The sequence below is a fragment of the Ranitomeya variabilis genome, chromosome 4 (assembly GCF_051348905.1).
Source record: "Ranitomeya variabilis isolate aRanVar5 chromosome 4, aRanVar5.hap1, whole genome shotgun sequence".
Classification (NCBI taxonomy): Eukaryota; Metazoa; Chordata; class Amphibia; order Anura; family Dendrobatidae; genus Ranitomeya; species Ranitomeya variabilis.
Genome location: NC_135235.1, coordinates 525,227,188 through 525,250,278, shown reverse-complemented (window position 1 = coordinate 525,250,278; position 23,091 = coordinate 525,227,188). Strand labels below are relative to the sequence as shown.

The 23,091-nt window shown below is 42.9% G+C and overlaps 1 protein-coding gene across 17 annotated transcripts in view; it reads left to right on the top strand.

Moving 5' to 3' along the window:
* Positions 1 to 23,091, top strand: part of SRCIN1 (SRC kinase signaling inhibitor 1) — a 608,732-nt gene that overhangs the window by 573,811 nt on the left and 11,830 nt on the right. For 12 of the 17 annotated variants that reach the window (XM_077252278.1, XM_077252285.1, XM_077252294.1 and 9 more), the window contains 3 exons: positions 1,509 to 1,589; positions 10,969 to 12,162; positions 14,002 to 14,145. In XM_077252278.1, coding sequence (XP_077108393.1) covers positions 1,509 to 1,589; positions 10,969 to 12,162; positions 14,002 to 14,145 — 1,419 coding nt within the window. Of the gene's footprint in view, positions 1 to 1,508; positions 1,590 to 10,968; positions 12,163 to 14,001; positions 14,179 to 23,091 lie in introns of all 17 variants that reach the window. The other 5 variants (XM_077252288.1, XM_077252286.1, XM_077252292.1 and 2 more) reach the window with 3 other exon arrangements.

The window sequence follows — 23,091 nt, the reverse complement described above, 5'->3', positions numbered from 1 at the left end:
AATATGCCACATTGATATCCTTGTTTCCTTTCTTCAGCTGCATATCCATCCCCAAATGACTGAATTACCGACTATACTGTTTTCCCATAGAAATAACAACCACTTGCAGCAGTCAGCCTGCCACGTTCCTCCATGATCAGTGTTTGCAAGGTGTCCCCATATACAGTACATGCCAGAAATCTATACATATACTGTATATAGTGCCTTCGAGACAGTGCCCCTAAATACATGTCCTCACTTGACCCTCATCTCATTCGTAGGAGAACCAAAACTTACTTAAGAGCGTTCTAGTTATATATACATTCCCCATGAAATAGGCATTCTGCAGTATCTTTTCTTGGAATTTTTCACTGTTCCATTCCTCTCTTATTCTTCCCTGAACTATACAAATAAATTGACAATTGGGTATTACCATTTCCTTGACAAAGGGGTGTGTCGCTAGATAGTCTGATACAGTTGGTGCTGATTGGACAGCGCTTGAGTGAAGTGACACCCCCCAACAAGGAGCGCCCAGTTGTCAATCTATTCAGACATGTGTAAGAGGAATGATACACTGTGGCACTATTAGAAAAGAAGCTGCAGAATTGTCATAGTGAGCACAAAGATTTATTAAAATGGAACTGTCGGGAGAATTGACAGATCTTCTTTAAGGTTTAGCTGTTTTTAGTTGATGGGTGGGATTACTATATACCCTCCGAGTCCCAGTTATTACCTATGATTGTCTGAGACATTGATAAGCCATAGAGGACTGTAGTATATCACAGGTGCCACAAATGTTGAGCTCTCATATGACCCATTTGGACTGATGTCCCTGTAATGTAGATTAATGTGTGGGATCTGCATACTTTATTGTGCCATGTAAGCTTTGGAAGTTGGGAAACTGGTAAATATATATTCTTCAATACATGTATAGCAAAAAGTGCCATTTACGTAAAGGGGTTAATAAAGAATACCACAGTGCTGTAGACTCTTTAAATGCCTTGTATGGAGCCAAGTGATGGTGAATGCTGAAGATCAGGTTTCCTGCTCAGCATGGCAACATTGGTACTCCGAGTCGCATGCAGCACATCCAGAGGGATTCCTCTTCCATCATACTGTCTTCTCCACTCCTAGATCTTTGTAAACTAACAATGAAATTCTCCAGAAAGACAAACTCCTATGTTACCTGCCTGGCTTTTTCTCTATCTCTTGGACCTTCTACTTTTTTGGCTGCATTCATCTTGTCTCTTCTCCTTGTCCATTTGTACAATTGTGGACACGAATGCTCTCTACCTCTATAAATTTCAACAACACAAGAAATTTCAAGATTTGCATTTCTTCTGAGTACAGAAAGAACTTCCTCCAGCTTTCAACCTTCAGCCTCCTATCTTGTATTATGAAGCTGTGCTCACCTCCCTTTCCTTTCTTCTTTGCTGGATCTGTCAGCCAATACTCACTTTTTATGCATTTAATAAGAACGATGAGACCCAAGCTGATGATCGCTGAACATTGTCATCATGTCCTGCTAGGCTGGAGATACTTTTCCCAGTGATGACACAGTCAAGCCTCCATCTGTAGACTCCACATTGTCACGGTCAGCTCAGATACAGGTAAGGTGCAGAACTGATAGTGTTTCAATGGATTTAGATCATTTGAAAGAGCAAAAGATAAAGACATTTTGGGCAAAAAAAATGTTGAATCTCTATAATATAACTGTGACTGTAATAAAAATAACATAATTTGCGTATTGAGTATGCTAAAAAATAAATCCTGTATATGCTCTTTACAGCAAGCTTGAATTGTCTGATAGGACAACCTATAACTTTATAAGCTTGACCTGGCCTCACCAGTAGCGCTGGTATCCTACATCAAAAGCATTATGCGATAGCATTAAACTTTTTCTGGTCTGTCCAGTAGGTTAAGAAGTCACTTGTGAGCCACATTCAACCCAGTGATAGTCGGGAGTCATATGCAACGCAGAAATGGCTAGAGAAACATGAACAAATCATGAAATAGTATAATCATTTGCAAATATCGCAACGTAAAATTGAATACTCAGTATGTTGACAAGCCAACAGATGTTTAAGCATTTTAGTCATTATATCTACAATCAAAGATGAAAAGAGTTGTTATCAATGCTGCATGTCTTAAGGCCCCCCCTAAATATTAGTGAAAAGTCTGTGTATAGAGGCCTCCTGACTCACCCCCGCACAGAACGTGTAAGGGTAAGGAGGGGGGGGATGTTCTACTCCCAATCCTTTTGCTTACAGGGAAGATAAGCTGCCCCCGGAGATGTTTAGCAACGGCTTACTTCCTTCTCCCCATTGAAAGCACATGCATGCTCTGCCAAACTGAGTGTGCATGTGCATGGGGAGAAAAATAACTGACAAGTGTTTGACTAATAGCTATTTAATGTGTATAGGCACCTTTAGTTTGTTAAGGTATTTTATTATATGAGTTAACATTAGTTGGGGCTCAGCATATGTCTTCAATGTGGTGTCTTATTTCATTCAGTGCGAACACTGTGTGCAGAACTAGTGTTATGCCCCTGTTATGTACTGTGTAATGGCTATGTCTCACCACACAGCAACATGGTGTGCACATACCACAAAAAAGGAAGCAAAAGAGAGTATACAGACAGGACAACATGGGATCGCAGCTGATTCTTTCTGTGAGGTAAAACATGTTTTCAAACAGACAGGGAAATGTCTTACCTCACAGAAAGCAGCAGCTGTGATCCCCTGCTGTAATGTCTGTATACTCTTTTGTTTCCTCCCCTGGCCAGGAGATGTGGTATGTGCAGACCATGTTCTTGCTTGGTCAGACACAGCTATTACACAGTACACAGCAGGGGCACATTTATAATATTATCTCAGCACAGGAACATTTTAATGTATTTAATTGTAGAACTTATTTTTATTCCAAGATATATTGAATAAAATGTACTTTCTTCTTGGGACAACCCCTTTAAGGCCTTTACTGGCAGCCAAGTAGTTGCGACTTCGATGCTGTCATCACTACGTAATTTGGCACTCTAAATTAATGTTACAGAGTCCAAGTACTTGTACAAGCAAAGAGCCACACTGACACACTAAGTATCAAAACAGACCTCTGTTTATTACATCATGGTCACTCTAATATATAGGCATTTCATGGACATTGAGGAGAAGAAATATAAACCAGCTCACCCGTGATGCACAAGCTGAACTTCGGGAGCACGGACCCGCTGTGTCCAGGCGTGTAGAATCCAAAAGATTTGATTTCTTGGACATACATTGTAGCAATATAATTGTCTCAGCTTATCTTTACATATGTGCTGGCATTAGCATATATCCATCTCATGGGCTAAAGCTGATATTATCTACACCACCTTAAGGGTCTGCGTGTGGTTCTTACTTCTTAACTTTCACTTATATGTTATCTCTTAAGTTTCGTTAGACAAAAAAATTGAAAGTGACTTCTAATCTAAACACACAGGATCAGCCTCCATTTCACAAAACGCAGACACAACTAAAATGGAGTCAGGATGGATAGATAAATCCACAATTCCCTTCTCTTTTGGCAGTGGGTGACTGTTCCAGCTGAAGTACACACCTACAGACTTCCCTAGATACGTTCTGCCCTAATAGAAGAAGAGTCAGCATCCAACAGTTGGTCATAGTACTCACCATCTTTCACTATCACAGGGTGCAGTCCAGCAACAGGTCTTGTCTCTGTGTCCTTGTCAATAGATTTACTTTATACAGTTTCCATTTTTATTCACGGTAACAACGAAGAATAGCAATTCAAACTCCGCTGTTACTTGATCTCTGGCTTTGAACTCATCTGGTACTCCTCTTGTGACATTATCATCGATGTACACATGAGGGTCGAAAGAAGTAGTAATGCTGGTGTCACGCTTATGTCTCTGATTTTCCGTTGCATATTCGTGGAGCTGGTCTGTATTTGTAGCCACAATCTGGAATGGCATCAGGAATTTAACAATAGAACACGTACCCTCTCATCACACTGGCAGTACTGGATACAAGTTACCATATCCATACATCCACCACAAGCCAGCCGTAGCTACCGTCTGATTCAGGAGGTCATGGCCTCATAAGTTAGTGGTGGTGGGACTGCAGTATTAGGAACCTAAATGCTTTAGCTCAATCGTACCCGTTAAATGGAATCTGTCACCCCCTGGGACATATATGACCTAATAATATGGGCATACAGGTAATAGAAATGTTAAACTAGTCCTACCTGTATGCCTCATATTAACGGACTTGTTGTGGAAAAATGTTGTATTCTGTCTTTGTTAATGATTTCTTCCAGGCTTCGGGGCGCGCGGTGCCTGCAAGAAATTTCTGCCTCCAGCCCTCATTACAAAACTACCCACCTCCCATGCACGTCAGTTATGGCCCCTGAATCCTGCGCCCTGCACTTCCACAGAAATGCATACTTCATCCTCCCATCTATGAGCACTGTATTCAGGGATCTTCTGCGCAGTCGCCGGCGAGTCACTGTGACTTCCAGTGTGCGCTCTGATAGTTTATCCTCATAAGTTAGGGGCACTAGGAATGAGTCTTTGGAAGTTTTTGGTTGTGGGGGTCTCAGTTTTATTTAGAATAGGTCTGTCCCTGATATCGTTAAGATAAAAGCGGTCAGTGTCACCCACGGGACATTTATACCCATCATATATAGGCCAGCAACAGTAAAAGAGGGGTTCTCTATCATCAAGTATATGGGAGATAGTTGCCAGGCTTACAAGTAAGACAGGACCCTCATGTGCCGCATTTGGACATGTATTCTGGATGTAACAGAGTCATTCTAGTAAGTAGGCTCCTACCCTTGTTGTCTGTCTTCTCTCTGGCTATGTAAGGTTTGTAGACCCAGTCATTCCCCAGTGTTCAATGCCAACATACTCCAGGACTCACAATCAAGCCCATAGCCAGTGTTGGTGGTGGCATATATGTTTTTGGGTGAGACTATAGCCTTTAGACTTTAGCCAAGCTAAAAACTCCATTCTACAGCAGAAAACCATGTTACACAGGTCAAATTTATAACTGACTACAGGGTCGGAGGTATTAAACCAGAAAGTGATAACTAAGTCCCCATTCTTTCTCTCTTGGGACATAGCCCTCAATGAGCCCCCATTTATCAAGGCAAAAAGGATAAGGCACACGGTGTGCGTCCACATCATTCGGTGGCTTTCCTGGACTTAGCTGTCTTCTTGTAGTGTGAAGTGTGGATCCAGTTGGGTTTTCTCTAGAGCTTTACAGCTATCTCAATTGTCAGCAGAACTTGGAAGGACTCATAAAATCGAGGCTCAAGGGCTCTCCTGACATGTCTTTTGACCAACCCAGTCTCCAGGCTGCAGTGGGTGGCTCCCTTCCACAGAATCTGGATCTGGAAGAGAAGAGTAGACTTGAGAGTTTCTGTAAAACAAAGCGTTTCGTAAGTGCTATAACATGAGAAGACAGCCTATCAGGTTGCATCTGGAGCTTTTATGGGTTGAGGCCTGTTTTTTGTTGGGAGTGTACATGATTGAGAAGAATGCATGGGGCAGGCATTCTGTCCATGGTCTGCCTGTTTCAGCCATGGATTTCTGGATTTTCAGCTAGCTTCTGAATCCCATTCAGTCTCTCTACTCTATCTACTTTGTAGCTGGTACATAGTATTGAACTGCCTGTTCCACTCCCAAGGCGGATATTACTTCCTGCATAACATCTCAGGTGAAGTGGGTGCCTCTGTCACTCTCTATGATCTTGTGCACCCCGAATCTGCAGACAACTTCTGAGATTAGTTTCTTCACTGTAGCCTTGACTGTGGCTACTCGTCTGGCCATCCTGAGAAGAGGTCGGCACAAAAATACATAATCATAGACTACATTCAACTTCTCAAGGTGCAAACCCTATCTGAAGGCGCTGGAACAGGTACAGGGGCCATGGTGGTGCATCCCACGTTGTTGAGCAACCTGCAAAATCTGTAGTTTACCAACCAAGATACAACCCTGCTGGGGTGGCAGCCGCAGAGGTGGCTTCCATTGTGGACCCACCTTTGACCTATGACCTTCTCCAGAAGCTACAAGAACAGACTGATGCTGAAGAATTCGCCAGATGGCAAGAGAAGGGAGATGTGCAGTCACCAGAAATACTGTGGCATGTGGGGGGCAAAGTTTGTCTTCCCCGGATTTTCTATCTCATGATGTCTCAAGCCACTTAAGGCAATATCTACCAATTTAAGATTGCCATGACAGACCTCATCCACCACCATTGGTTTTCTCCTGGGTGTCATTGCAGCCAAATACATTCACGCCTGTCTGACCTGTGCCCTGGTTGCTTTTAGTTGTGGTTGAGTCGTCCTTTGCATGACCTTTGACTTTCACTTTTGCAACTTTCTCAGTTAAAAGTAGGACTTTCATCAGACGTTGAACAGATTTATGATTCTTGATGGGCTTGTCTGCCACTGTGAGGAGAACGAGCTCTCCATATTGTTCTATAATCATGAACTATGCCAAAGGCATAGCAGCTGTCTGTATAAATGGTGGCAGTTTGGTTTTTAGCATGTCTGCATGCTTTTCTAGTGCATGGAGTTCCTGGCGTTTCCTGGGACTTTTTTGTACATAGTCATGTTCGTGTTCTGGCTCAACTAGCCAGCCACTCAGGTTACCACTAACACCCCCACCCCTTCCAGAGGCAACAAGGTAGCTGGATTCAGAGTAGTGCAATGTTGAATGGTGATGTTATCAGGCATCATTGAAGCCTAAAATGGTGAGATGGTTTGGTTGTACTTGAGTAAGAGTGGCAGTAATATCATGGGGGACATAAACAGTGAGGGAGAATGTCACAACAATTTCAGCAGACATATCCAGGAGGAACTGCACAACATTTATGGCTCACAGACAAGAGGGAGCTTCTCTTCCTACGGGATCTAGGTGGGTGGAGTATTAGGCCACTGGTTGTACATAAGAGGGGAACAGGACTGGGTTTTTACCTGGGTATTCAGGGCTTTGATTGCTTCCATGCCCTTGGCTACTTGTAGTATTACAGCCAGGGACATGGTCCGGTACTCCAAGGGGGACACTATTAGTGGCTCTTTAATCATGGGCTTTAAACCTTTATCAAAGTTACAGGACAGTAAACGGGTGTGGTCTTCGGACGTGTTCTCATATCCTAAGTCTTGCCATCTTTGCAAGAGTCAGGTATAATATTTTTATACTGACTCTGTAGCATCTTGTTAGATATCCTGTTGGTGGCTGACTGGGAAGTTAATCTGGCCTGCCCCCACTGAGTAGCTTTCTTAAAATACTGCTTCCCCAAATCTAGTGATGTATCACCCACATGTGGGGCCACAATTGCCCCCGCCGCACGAGGATAGAAGGTATCCCCTGCCCCCTGCCTTTGTTGACACCAAATCCTGTAAATCCAACCAACAGGAAAAGGCCTTTCTAATTTTCTCTACCTCTCTACTAAGGGGCATGGGAAACATTTCGGGGTCTGGCATTCTACTTATCATGGCCAGCATTTCACTAGAATTCCAGGGATACCACACATCCTCCTGGGGCTCTACTGTATCGGGTCCTCTAGACTGGCATGTGAGGTCTAGTGATAACATTCTGGATGAGGTGAGCTGCAGGGGTTGAGGTGAGTTGCCCACCTTGACTGAGTAATTGTCCTAGTGAGTCGTGGATGGCAGCGAAAGACTGATGTATACCTGCTACGTCCATTTTGGTTGTGTCAGGGGAGGAGCTGGAAGGCAGGGCAGGCCCTGAAGGGGTGTTAATCCCATCCAAAGCAGGCATGATATTCATTAGGGGCATGGTCGAGACTTGTGGGGGCGTGGCACTTGGAGTGCTGCCTAGAGGAGCTGCACTGGCTTGACTGGGCTGTCGGGACTCATAGTGTGCAAATAAGTTGTGGAGCAATAACAATGGGTTCAATCCTGGCTTAAGAGTAGGAGGTTTATTAGTTTCTGTGTGCTGACGGGGCACCACATGCACATGAGGTCTCTACCCAATCTGGGTTTCTGATTTCTGCATACACAGCATGTCCATTCTTCAGGGACATTGTAAGGGGGTGGAATCAATCTGGGAGTGGCAAGGAGGTCAGTGCCATCTTTGTAACATACTTTTGCATACAAAAACTTTTCACCATGTTTTTCTTCTTTTAACTTGCTTCTAGTTACACATTTAGAGGTTTTTTCACCATATCTCAGCCTGGTTTAACAAGCCAACAAAATTAAGTAGCACTCTGTAGCTCTACTGCTTGCAAGCATGAAATATATGAAAGTTGAATTGCATTACTGCACTAGAAATTATGAAAAATTGAGAATACTTGGCGCCCAAATTGGTCAGTTCATGTGTACTAGGCAGCTGCGATAAGATGATTCTCGTTTCTGCGACCTATCCTGTAGGTACTCCTCTCATGGGCTGATAGCCTACATTTATATGGGAAGGTAGGATCCTGCTGTAATTAAAACCACCTGAGACTGAGGGGTGGAGTGCTAAAGAGTATACAAATATCAAAAGAATGACCATCACTTCCAAACAGAAATCCATTGTGTATAGGTGCTAAGAGTAGCCATCTCCATATATAACCAACAAAATAAAGTAGAACTCTGTAGCACTATAGCATGCAAAAATGAAATATATGAAATTTGATGGTTATACATAAATTGGCCAATTTATGTGCTAAGTATTCTCAATTTTTCAGATTTTCTAGTGCAGTCATGCAATTCAAATTTTATATATTTCATGTTTTCATGCTATAGCGCTACAGGGTGCTACTTTATTTTGATGGTTATATATGGAGATGGCTATTCTTAGTAAGCACCTGTACACACCTAATTTCTGTTTGGAAGTTACATTCAGTCTTTTGATATTGGTTAACAAGCCAGCATTCTTTAAACATCCTCTCTTCTTTTCTTCAACACACTTATTCAAAAATCCTCATTAAGTCTCCACCCGGTGGACAATCAGATGCTGAACAAAACATTTTCTGGACAAATTTCTTTCCATCTCCACCTCAACAGCAGCCCGACCTTGATTGGTCTGCCCTTTAGTGGACAGATTACCCTTCTTCTGTCTTTTACAACAGGAACACACAACTAGAGGGGTAAACCAGCGGGGACTCTTTCCTTTCGCAATGGTCTTCTTCTCTGTCTCTCCTTGCCTGACTATATAATCAGACAAAAACCTTTGGCCCCTACGTCTAGGATTCGGAACTTAATGGGTTTTCTTTATACTACAGGAGGCTGCTGCCGGTCATAACAAACATCGGCTTCACTGGTTACAATCCACTAATCGTTACTATTTCCCTCCAGATCTACCCAATCCACCTATGCTATAATCTAGCCCCATGGACTGATGACTAGTGAAATGACAAATCCACACTTCCTACACAACTTACAACCTCAACACAGGAATTCAACACAGTACACAAATTCTCCTCAGGGTTCTTTGTCTAACAGTAATGGACCCACTTACTATGAACAAATCAAGTGATCTGGGACACACTTACCCAAACACACCAAAGCCTGGACAGAGGGACAAGTTCAGGTAGTGTAAGTATAAAGCAACTGTCCGGGGGCGGAAAAGCTGTTGGATCAGCGGTCCTCCGGATTAGCAAGTCCCTGTTCGTGGCATCAGATTTCGTTGTCGCCACATAATGTGGGATGTTCTGAGACTTTGGGCCTACTCCAAATTAATGTTAAGTTCAAGTACTTGAACAAGGAAAAGCTACGCTGACAGACTAAGTATCAGAAGAGATCTGCGTTTATTACATCATGGTCACTCTAATATATAGGCATTTCATGGACATACATTGTAGCAAAATTATTGGCTTAACTTATCTTTACATACGTGCTGGCATTAGCATATATCCATCTAATTGGCTAACGTTAATATTATCTACACCCTCCTTAATGGGCTTGTCCAGTCCAAATCAATGTGACCGCAGACTTATGAATCCCCTAGTGCATGCACTGTGCGCTACGAAGATTCGCCAGTTTCTGAGCCGGTACTGAAGAGTATGTATGTGTTATACCTACTGCCATCCAGTGGGGGTCTGCATTGCTATCCATACACTTGTACGGAATGAGGTTGTGCCCTCTTGTCGTCCACACCCTTTAGACAGCCGCGTAACTAGTCAGGGTTCGTCCTTGGCTCAATACAAGTGTATGCAGCGAGGCCACATCTACTGGCCGGGAGTAAGCATAACACAAAAATCTGTATCCTGATATTTCTTGGCCCAGTCTTGACGTTTCACCCTCTATGTCTTGTTCAGTGGTGGTCGGGTTTTCAGCCTTCATTACCTCAGCCATGTCTATGAGCATTGAACACCTTGGACTTCTGGGCCTCCAGGGACGCTGTAGTTCTTCAATATGGCAGCACTGGAGGGTAATGGCTTTCTGGTTGATTCACGTTGATTCTTCTCAAATCATTGGTAGTAAATGTGTGTCTTTTTTTCTCAACACATTTTATACTACCTTGTTAACTATTTGCAACAAAACTTTTGATAGTTCCGTGATTTCACCCCAGTATATCTCAGCCATTTCAAGACTATTGCATCCCTCTGTAAGACTTGTAACAATTTTTTATTTGTTGGAGTCAGTTACATCTCTTTTTTAGGCCCATTTTGTCTGAGGAAAACAAGCTACCTAATAATTCTGCACACCTTGATAAAGGGTGTTGCATCCTTAGGCCGCATCCTCCACATTACACAAATACACATCACCTGATCTTCTTCATCCAATCTTTCAAGTTTATACAGCTTGGAGTTAGAAAATCTGCATAAAAATTATATGTTCAAAATACTGACTTATCTAATAATTCTGCACACAGTGTTAATTCATATCACTAGCAGAATCTTTATCTGTTTTTTGTTCTATTCATATATTAAGAAGAAATTGAAATAAACAGTTTTAAATGACTGCAATGCAGCTATGTTCATCTCCTTATGACTATTTAATGCCATATTCCTAATCTAATTTTCTGTCTCCTTCTTTCAGGAATTGTCTTGCCCTCCGGTGACCAGTAGAAAATTCTCACTGCCACAGATTATTTTGACAGAGTGGTCTTCCAATCCACCATCACCCCCAGATGAAAATTATGAAATTAATTACTGCTGTTTTGCTAATTTTGGTAGTAGCAATGTTTTGCCGGAAAAAGTGACAGATTGGTCGTGCTCAGCCATAGCAAAGGACAAGGTGTCTACCATTGAAGACCCAGGCCTGCCAGAAAATGACAATGTCATCTCCCAGTCTGATTGTACAAATATGGCCGATGAGTGCTTCAAACACACAGAGCATGATAGTGTAGGCTTCATGATAAGTAATAATAGAATAGTCTCATTATCGACAGAGGAGAAGAATAAGTTATTAGAAGTTAAACATTTCTGTGAAATCAAAAAAGAGGTCATAACCACAGAGAATGACAGTGCTCAATCTAAGACCAGTCCTGTCCCCTTTCTGTCTGATGAAGGACAAAGTCCACAGGAAGCCCACAAAGAGTTGTGGAATGTGAAGACTGATGTCATGGAGATGAAAGAACATGGAAAACAAATAAAAAAGCAAATGGGAAATAAAGGTTATAGAGGAAGCACAGAACATAGCCCTTCCTCTAATGATTATGATGGTCAGATAGAAATGGGCACATCCAACAAGCACCCAAACATGCCAAGTCTTCCTGTGCCAAAACCCAGGCATGTACAAGCTAAAGCATCAAAGCCTCAAACAATCAAAAGTTCTGATGTTTCTAAACAGATCAACATGGAGGTTTCTCCTATTCAGTCAGATGGAAACTCCAAACTTAGAGTCATCAATGTTCAAAAAATGTTAAACTCGGCTGCTAACAATGAAAGCAGTGCTCCACATGTCGCTGAGGACAGTGAGGCTGGCAGCCATGAGGCTTGGAAGAGCATGGACATTTGCAAGAACACATACAAAAGGCTGGATAGCCTGGAGGAAAGCATTCGAGAACTGGAGCTCACAATTAATGCAATTGGTGTTCATTCATCAATCAATGAGCAGGACATCCCACCAGAACATCACCTCCATGCAGAGATAAAGTCAAACAAAGAACAGGAAAGATTATCTTGTCACCTGAATAGGGGAAGCTCTAATGTAAAACCTATCACAGGGTTGGACAGCACTTTACTCCAGAAAACGAAACCACCTTTGCTACCAAAGCCTCAGATTGCTAAGGTGTTCTTCATTTTTTTAATCAAGTCTCCCCCAAAGTTTTCATCTTCACAAATAGATTTGTGACTGTTTCTTTATAATAATGAGCCTGACTCCTTATAATGATATAATGATGTTTGTCCTTTTGGTATAAATTGCAATATGTAATTTAAGCTTCCATCATACTTAGCTGTCACATGAACGCTTGTTCCACTGACAGCTATTCTTCCTTACATCTCCGCACACATTGAGCGTGTTTGTGTTTTCAAGGGAAAGAGGAAAATGTGAAGCTGTCAGACATTTGCAGGAAAAAGAATCACGCATGATGAAATGCAACAGGACCAATCCTTTATTTTTCCCGACATTGGGGACAGTCCAGGACCATGCATATTAGATATTTGGCTGCTTTGGGTCTGCTGAAGTATATCTAATTAATAACAGCAGTCTTGATGCTTGTAAAACGTAGATGAGTGGGTAGCATGATGGGTTTTCTTTAAAAAATGTAGATGATGTCCTTATTTTTTATCTGCAGACCAGCACACACTCTTGATGTGCAAACCAATATGTATTGCAGTTAACCCTCTTGACAGAACTGAATTGCTTTAAAAATGGTTCTCATAGAGGTGTGGTCTCCTTAAAAAGGTAACCAGTAAGCATAGTGTATGATGAAATAAAAAAGGATTCTGGTTTACAAAAGTGTTAGATCGGTGTGAATCCCACCACATGGACCCCCACTAATCGCCCGAATAAAGGCACTTGTGTCTCTTATTTTACATTGAACTCAAAGACTTCAGCCAGGATCAGTTGGATGAAGCATAACCAGTAGATAGGTAATCATTTGTATAGATGATAAAACTCTGGCAGTAGGAGAAGTAATGCACCTATGTAGCTACTAGTGAACTCAATAGGATCGGTAACAATCTGTATGCTGTAAGCCCCCACTAGTGCTATGTAAGATATAAGTGCTATGTATCTATGGAAGCAGGAGACCACTCGCTCACCATGCTCCCTGCCTTTGTTAGTACTCTTTGCCTTCCAATCACCAATTCAGATGTGAGACCTAGATAATAGGAACCTTGCCTCCAGAGGTTCTCTTTCAATGTTGTCCTATGTTTTGTCCTAGTGTACAAAATGAAAATATTAAATGACGCTGGGAGAATTTTAAATGGGTTGATCATGTCAGTGACTCTTATATGGAATAGCGGCACTCGACCTTCTTCCACCAATAACAGTATTTTATCAGAACTGATAGGTTGCCGTATGCCAGTTTTCTCTTCCAGTTTTTACATGTCACCCTCATTATTGACACTGTGCACTGGAAATAAGGGAAAGTCAGGATTGGAAAGCGTTCACTTATTGGGCAATTCTTTCAAAGGTGTGTGACCCCATCGGTCAGGATTGGAAAGCGTTCACTTATTGGGCAAGTCTTTCACAGGTGTGTGACCCCATCGGTCACTACATTACATCTCTCTATGACATGCATAGTCTGGGAATGCCAAAAACTGAGCTGTAGGAAGCAGATAAGTAATGGGAAACAGTCACTTTCCTCCCTGACCTTGTCAGTGTGAAATGAATGCAGTCCTACGTTCACACCTGTATCTGTTGGCACTGTCCATGTCCTGACCAAACAGTCATTCAGAAAACAGAGCAACAAAACTCCATCTGGAATATTTTTTTTGCATGCAATGTGCGTGGCCATTTGTTTCGGGTTGCTACATACATGTTCATTGACGGTTGGTTAGAACCAGGGCCTCGGCCTTGACCTGCATTTTGCGGTATTTTCAGATATATTTGGTCTTTTAAGGCTCATGCTATGAGTAGCTTTGTCTTTTTGTTTTAACGTTTTGATCTTTTTATTTGCAGAGTGGAGGTATGTCAATTCCACCCATGAAGATGGTTAATCCAGTTGGCTCACGACTAAAGAGTGTCCAGCAAAGCAGTGGAGACAAGAGCAACAAGCACTCCAAACAAAGGATGGAGTACATGAGGATCCAGGGCCACCAGCAGGTAGTTTATCTCTAGAGAAGATGTGAGCACAAGGTTAGCACACACTGGCTCCCCTCTCCTATCTCATCCTACTCCTGCATCAGTCTGTGTGTTAAACCTTGTCACCAGGGCCATTTTGAGATCAACACCATCTGTGTAATGTAAGACAACTGTTGGGTTTTTGGTATTGTCTCACCAGGCCTAAACTCTTCTCTTGAAGAGCTCAGCTATTCTGCAATGGGCACACTATCTGTATGGCTATCTATATATTTTTTAAATGTCTTGCAATCTTGCAGTTTTAACTCTGACCATGGAGCCGCATAACATACTGACAACTTCAGTCCTGTAGAGATCACTCTTCAGTGGTCCTCTCATTATAATCGCAAGCAGCGTTGGACTGGAACACCTTGGGCCCACAAGAGAAAATCATTCTTGGGGCCCACTATGTAGCTACATAGAAATAAATACAAGACCACCAATTGTGTGGTAAAACATGCTAATATCAGGGTATAATATAAGGTAGTACACGTCTTAATTATGTAGCAGGGATTGGGGAATCCCCCTGATAGAATATAATGTAGCCCCCTTATAGAATATAATGTAGCCTCCCTCATCAAATATAATGCAGCTCCCATCATGGAATATAATGCAGCCCCCCCTCATGGAATATAATGCAGAACCCCTCATGGAATATAATGTAGCCCCTATCACGGAATATTATGTAGCCCCTCTCACAGAATATAATGCAGCCCCTCATAGGGTATAATACAGCACCCCACAAAATATAATGCAACCCCTCATAAGGTATAATGCAGCCCCCCATAGAATATAATGTAGCATCCTCTTATGAAATAATGCAGCCCCCCTCATACAATATAATGCAGCCCCTCCACACAGAATATAATGTAGCCCCTCGGAGTATAATTCAACCCCTTCATAAAGTATAATGCAGCCCCCATACAATAAACTGTGGCCCCCTCATAGGGCTTAATGCAGCCCCCCTGATATAGTATTATGTAGCCCCCCAGAATATAATGTAGCCCCCTGAGAGAATAATGCAGCCCCCACACAGAGTATATTGCAGCCCCCCACAGAATATAATGAGATCCCCTCAAAGTATAAGGCGGCTCCCCTCATAGGGTATAATTCAGTCCACCTCCATTATTGTCCTTATCACCACTTCAATCATTGCCCCCACAACCACCATTGTCCTTTCCACCACTACCATCATTGTCCTTTCCACCACCCCATCATTGCTTTCTCCTCCACCACCCCCATCATTGCCCATTCCAACACCTCCATCATTGCCTCCCCCATCACCACCACCATCATTGTCCTTTCCACCACAACTATCATTGCCTTCTCCCCCACCACCCCATCATTGCCCATTCTACCACCTCCATTATTGCCTCCTCACCCACCACCCCACCATCCTTTCCACCACCACCAACATTGCCTTCTCCCCCACCATTCCCATCACTGCTCTCTCCATCACCCACATCATTACCAATTTCCAATACACATACCGCACCACACACACGCACATATACACGCACACACACAGCACCGCATCACACTCACGCAGGCAGACAAACAGAGACACAGCAACACTCACCTATCCGCATGTTCCCCACAGCCACAGCACATCCAGGAAGCAGCATCTTGGCGCCGGCAGCTTTCTCTCTGAAACAGCCACACTGAATGATGACGTCATCCAGCCACGATGTGTCAGACTGGAAGCGCCGGGCAGCGGACAGAAAGCAGGATGGCATCGGATCCCTGCAGCTCCGCTTCGCTGCCAAGCTGCAGGGATTAGCCGCCCTGCAGGGGCCCACCTCCGGGGCCCAATGCAGCCGCTCCGGATTTACATGCAGGCAGTGTTAGCCTCAGACTGCGGCTACCACTGCCCACCTATGTGAGATGAATGCTCACTCCTCTCCACGCCCATGGGGGTGTGGGGAAGCGTGAATATTCATTTCTCTTTAGCAGCTGACACTGGGCGGGCCCCCCTGACTCAGGGGCCCATAGCTGCTGGGAGTGCCGCTATTAGCGACACACCACTGGCTAGGAGCCCGTGGAGCAGTGGGGGCCCTAGGCAGCTGCTGGCCAATATGCCAGCAGGTGTCAGTGCCTGGGCCCACTGGAAAATCCTCCAGTTCGCCAGTCCAACCCTGATCACAAGTCAGATTACAATGGAAGCAAACACCTATGGATGTGGACAAAATTGTTGGTACAGTTCAGTTAAAATAAGAAAAATCCAGAATGGTCATTGAAATAACTGGAATATGGCAAAAGTCATTTTCAGTTTAAGTTTACTGAATATCAACTAATAAAAATCAGACATTGCTTTTGAATTGTGGTTTAAAAAAAATGGTGGTACCCTTAACTTAATATTTAGTTACAAGACCCAACAGAAGGGTACAAACAATTTTGTCCTCATCTGTCTATATAGATAATACAGGAGCTATTCTACTTTTCACAATAGGTGATGGTCACAGCTCGCCTCCTCACTCTCCTTTCTCAATGACCAATACATGGGCCCATGTGTAATCTCCATGTGTAATCTCCTGATTTCCATTTCCTATGGTCCACATGACTGCTGTAAAGCATGTCTCAAAATTCTAATAAACTGCAAATCATCCAAGATAGATGCCCAAGAATAGAACATTTTACATATTTAGAAAGAATAATCCAAACATGCAAAATAGTCACATTAATACATGTGCATCAGCGCAATGCAACTAGTGAATACAAGAATTCCACTATTGCTATAGACAGAAAAAACGTGAGAAACTTAGTTAACATTTTATGAGCAAAAAACATAAAAGCTATGCAACCACGACAAGGTGACCTCATATGGATGGCCCCTAGCACTAATAGCTCACCTCGCCATGTGCCCAGACAGGCCTCAAGTGAAATGGGGAAGAGATAGGACCTAGGCTTAACTCATAATTAAACTTTTTTTGAGAAAGATGGATGGTTAACAATACAAAATAGGGTGCAGAATGTATCTACTTTATTCTTCCATCAATACTAAAGGTAAAGTTCCATATTGCAGGACTTTATCAAGCAAAAACAAGAAACTTCAGAATTGGAAAATCAAAACAGATTAGAAGAATAATTTGTATCACTAACTGCAAAACTGTAAAGAAAATTAATCTGGGTGATACATTCCCTATGTACAATTGCACTTATCATTCAATAAAAGATCCATGATCCTAAAGTGTAGAGTAAGAATATGAGAGTAACTAAATACTGCTTGTAATCCCCATGAAGTGACAATTTCTGGACCATGTTTTCAAAATACTTTCTGAGTTTGCCATTCCTCTGTTATTCCTCCTGAAAGTGCAGAAATAAATCCACATCTAGCGTGACAGACTGTATAGGGCACTTTCCATTGAAAAGTGGAATGATAACAATGTTCAATGTACAGTACAGACCAAAAGTTTGGACACACCTTCTCATTTAAAGATTTTTCTGTATTTTCATGACTATGAAAATTGTACATTCACACTGAGAGCATCAAAACTATGAATTAACACTTGTGGAATTATATACTTAACAAAAAAGTGTGAAACAACTGAAATTATGTCTTATATTCTAGGTTCTTCTTCAAAGTAGCCACCTTTTGCTTTGATGACTGCTTTGCACACTCTTGGCATTCTCTTGATGAGCTTCAAGAGGTAGTCACCGGGAATGGTTTTCACTTCACAGGTGTGCCCTGTCAGATTTAATAAGTGGGATTTCTTGCATTATAAATGGGGTTGGGACCATCAGTTGTGTTGTGCAGAAGTCTGGTGGATACACAGCTGATAGTCCTACTGAATAGACTGTTAGAATTTGTATTAGGCCGGGGACACACTTAACGTATAAAAAAACGGTCCGTTTATCACGGCCGAGAATCGCACAAATGTTTCAAAAACAGTGATCCGTGTGCAGTGCGAGGATGCGATTTCCTCGCATCAAATGATCCGTGTGACATCCGTGTGACATCCGTATGGCATCCGTATGCCAAGATTTTCGCGCAGGCTTGCAAAACAGACATCTAATGGATTTATGTGCTCAAATGTTCGGGAAAACATATATACAGTATATATATATATATATATATACACTCACCGGCCACTTTATTAGGTACACCATGCTAGTAACGGGTTGGACCCCCTTTTGCCTTCAGAACTGCCTCAATTCTTCGTGGCATAGATTCAACAAGGTGCTGGAAGCATTCCTCAGAGATTTTGGTCCATATTGACATGATGGCATCACACAGTTGCCGCAGATTTGTCGGCTGCACATCCCAAAGATGCTCCATACAAGGCAGGATGGATCCATGCTTTCATGTTGTTTACGCCAAATTCTGACCCTACCATCCGAATGTCGCAGCAGAAATCGAGACTCATCAGACCAAGCAACGTTTTTCCAATCTTCTACTGTACAATTTCGATGAGCTTGTACAAATTGTAGCCTCAGTTTCCTGTTCTTAGCTGAAAGGAGTGGTACCCGGTGTGGTCTTCTGCTGCTGTAGCCCATCTGCCTCAAAGTTCGACGCACTGTGCGTTCAGAGATGCTCTTAGGCCTACCTTGGTTGTAACGGGTGGCGATTTGAGTCACTGTTGCCTTTCTATCAGCTCGAACCAGTCTGCCCATTCTCCTCTGACCTCTGGCATCAACAAGGCATTTCCGCCCTTGTGTTTTTTAACCCTTTCATACAAATGGATTAATAATGGATAGGTGTCATAATTGACGCCTCTCCATTATTAATCTGGCTTAATGTCACCTTCCAATAGCAAGGTGGCATTAACCCTTCATTACCCCATATCCCACCGCTACAGGGAGTGGGAAGAGAGTGGCCAAGTGCCAGAATAGGCGCATCTTCCAGATGTGCCTTTTCTGGGGTGGCTGGGAGCAGATGTTTTTAGCCACGGGGCGGCCAATAACCATGGACCCTCTCCTGGCTATTAATATCTGCCCTCAGTCACTGACTTTACCATTCTGGCGGAGAAAATTGCGCGGGAGCCCACGCCAATTTTTTCCGCCATTTAACCCTTTATTTTAGCAGCTACAGCGGCCAAATTTTGCACATACACACTACTAACGTTAGTAGTGTGGAATATGCAAAAAAAAGGGGGATATGAGATGGTTTACTGTATGTAAACCATGTCTCATATCCTGTCGGGTTTGTGAAGGAGAAATGCAAAGCCGGCAATTGAATTACCGGCTTTTCTATAGAACACCGCTGCGTATTTCTCGCAATGCACACGCATGGTCCGTGTGTAATCCGATTTTTTCTCGCACCCATAGACTTGCATTGGCGAGTCTCGGCCGAGATACGCTGACAATCGCAGCCTGCTGCGAGTTCCCTCGGATCCGAAATACGGTGGAGAAAATATCGGATGATGGGAGCTGAACCATAGATTAACATTGGGCCGAGTGCTATGCGATTTTTTTATCGCATAGCACTCGTCTGTATTACGGTCTAGTGTGACCCCGGCCTTATGGCAAGAAAAAAAAACAGCTAAGTAAAGAAAAACGAGTGGCCATCATTACTTTAAGAAATGAAGGTCAGTCAGTCTGAAAAATTGGGAAAACTTTGAAAGTGTCCCCAAGTGCAGTGGCAAAAACCATCAATCGCTACAAAGAAACTGGCTCACATGAGGACCGCCCCATGAAAGGAAGACCAAGAGTCACCTCTGCTTCTGAGGATAAGTTTATCCGAGTCACCAGCCTCAGAAATCGCAGGTTAACAGCAGCTCAGATTAGAGACCAGGTCAATGCCACACAGAGTTCTAGCAGCAGACACATCTCTATAACAACTGTTAAGGGGTGACTTTGTGCAGCAGGCCTTCATGGTAAAATAGCTGCTAGGAAACCACTGCTAAGGACAGGCAACAAGCAGAAGAGACTTGTTTGGGCTAAAGAACACAAGGAATGGACATTAGACCAGTGGAAATCTGTGCTTTGGTCTGATGAGTCCAAATTTGAGATCTTTGGTTCCAACCACCGTGTCTTTGTGCGACGCAAAAAAGGTGAACAGATGGACTCTACATGCCTGGTTCCCACCGTGAAGCATGGAGGAGGAGGTGTAATGGTGTGGGGGTGCTTTGCTGGTGACACTGTTGGGGATTTATTCAAAATTGAAGGCATACTGAACCAGCATGGCTACCACAGCATCTTGCAGCGGCATGCTATTCCATCCGGTTTGCGTTTAGTTGGATCATCATTTATTTTTCAACAGGACAATGACCCCAAACACACCTCCAGGCTGTGTAAGGGCTATTTGACCAAGAAGGATGGGGTGCTATGCCAGATGACCTGGTCTCCACAGTCACCAGACCTAAACCCAATCGAAATGGTTTGGGGTGAGCTGGACCGCAGAGTGAAGGCAAAAGGGCCAACAAGTGCTAAGCATCTCTGGGAACTCCTTCAAGATTGTTGGAAGACCATTCCCGGTGACTATCTCTTGAAGCTCATCAAGAGAATGCCAAGAGTGTGCAAAGCAGTCATCAAACAAAAGGTGGCTAGTTTGAGGAGCCTAGAATTTAAGAAATAATTTCAGTTGTTTCACACTTTTTTGTTAAGTATATAATTCCACATGTGTTAATTCATAGTTTTGATGCCTTCAGTGTGAATTTACAATTTTCATAGTCATGAAAATACAGGAAAATCTTTAAATGAGAAGGTGTGTCCAAACTTTTGGTCTGTACTGTATGTAATCATTTTCAGGAGGAATAATAGAGTAACAGGAAACCACCGTTCTATAAAGAATTGAGGCATTCGTTTTGTTCTTTTCATTGTAAAATCCAGTGGCATCATTAAAGAGATGTAAATGGCTACTACTTTATATTGGCCATTGGCCACTATGTAGTTTAGGCATCAACACCCAAGGATAGTTCATCAGTAAAAAAGCCCTTTAATAATGTGTCCATTTGAAAGGATAATAATTCAGGCCACAGAATGACTGCCGTGTTTGTTGCCAAGTCTCACATTTTCTATATCGTTTATTTCTTGAGTTTGTCTTATTTTTGTTTTCACTCTTCTTTTGCTTATTGTTCTTTTAATGCCTCATGTTTGCCTGAAATTGCATTTCATCCCCTCCACCTACTCAAATTGCCATATTTCTGATGAGAGGCCATGTGTGCTTTGTTATAATTTTCTGCTATGTGACTTTTCTTTTTCTTTTGTTGTATAAATGGAGTCAATATCGTGTGATAAACTTTCCTGTATTTTATTTATGCCCACCCTTACCCTTATTGGCTTTCCATTACCATCAATCTACCTGTGCCGTCCTAGTCCTGATAACCATCCTGTGATCTTCAACTTTCTCTCATCCTCCATCACTGCCCTGCTATTCCATCTTATTTTTTTTTCATTAGCCCATTGCCTTCTACCATAATCTTTGGTCTATGAACTGTAAATACAAATTTTCCTCCACAAATCCTTTGTATTACAATATATCTTTCCACCATCCTCCATTACTTTAATACTGTTATTTTGTTATATATATATTTTTTTATTTCTTTTGAGTATTTTTTCCTGTGTTATGGTGATGACATTTTACTAGAATTCAGCTTTGAAGGAGAACCCTGATAATTTCTCAGAAAGAAAGCCCCAAGTGTTCTTTCCTGCACATCAGTGCCTGGTCATCCACCATGCATTGAACTGTAGAGCAGACCCATTGGTGTAACCAGAGTCTGATGGCCCCAGGACCAGAGCCTGATGAACCGGGACTAGAGGTGGGCGAACCCGAACAGTAAAGTTCGGGGTCTGTACCAAACACCTACTGTTCAGGCACGGACCCCGAACATGGACTTCAACAGGAAGTCTGTGTTACTGCTTGAGTTCAGCAGCACAAACACCAGGTGTTTCTCAAAATGTCATTTTCATGACAGCGCGGCAAACATTGCCTCTGATCGGCAGTAAAATCATTACCGCCTGTCAGACATCCGCGGTTCCCGCGCTGTCAGATGACAGCGTGATCCCGCAGCTATGATCGGAGTTAAAAAGTTTATTTCCAGTCACTGGCGTTGGTCAGCTTATGGGAATACTATTCCCGTCATCCTAGGTACGTTGTCACTAATAACAGCAAGAACAGGCTGAGGCTAATGGAAGTATTCATCAGCTGGCGCCTGCACTCTAAATAATTTTTTTTTTTTCAAACGGCGTGGGTTCCCTCCCTGCAACCCTCAGCTGTCAGCATTAGCAAGGTTGGTTATCAAGAATAAAGCGGTCCTCACGCCATATTTTTTTTCAATTATTAAAATAAATTATTGAAAAAAAATTCTTCCCCATTTTTGAAAACCAGCCAAGCTACTGCAGACAGCTGGGGGCTGGTATTCTCAGGCTGGTAAGGGGCTATGGATATTGCCTCCCCGTAGCCTAAAAATAGCAGCCCGCAGCCGCTCTTACAATGCACATCTATTGCATGTGCCAGTTTTGGCGATTTGCCCAGCTTTTCACACTTGCCCTGTGGTGGTGGCACGTGGGGTTCAATATTTGTGGGGTTGATGTCACCTTTGTATTGTCAGGTGAGGGATGGATCAATGGATGAGGGATAGATGGATGGATGGATGGATGGCTGGATGAGTGACGGTGGGATGAATGCCTGAGAGATGGATGGATGAGGGATGGCTGGATGGATGGACTCTTGTTACTTCCACAGGGCAAATGGGAAGAGCTGGGCAAAGCGCCAGAATTGGTGCATCTAATAGATGCGCCTTTTCTAGGGCGCCTGCGGACTGCTATTTTTAGGCTGAAGGAGGCCAATATCCATGGTCTCTTATCAGCCTCAGAATACCAGCCCCCAGCTGTCTGCTTTAGCTTGGCTGTTCATCAATATGGGGGGGACCCCACGCTGTTTTTAATGTAAAGAATGTAAGTCCGCAAGGACAGGGTCCTCTCCCCTCTGTACCAGTCTGTCATTGTAAATTTGTTTACTGTTAACGATATCTATAACACTGTAGGTAACCC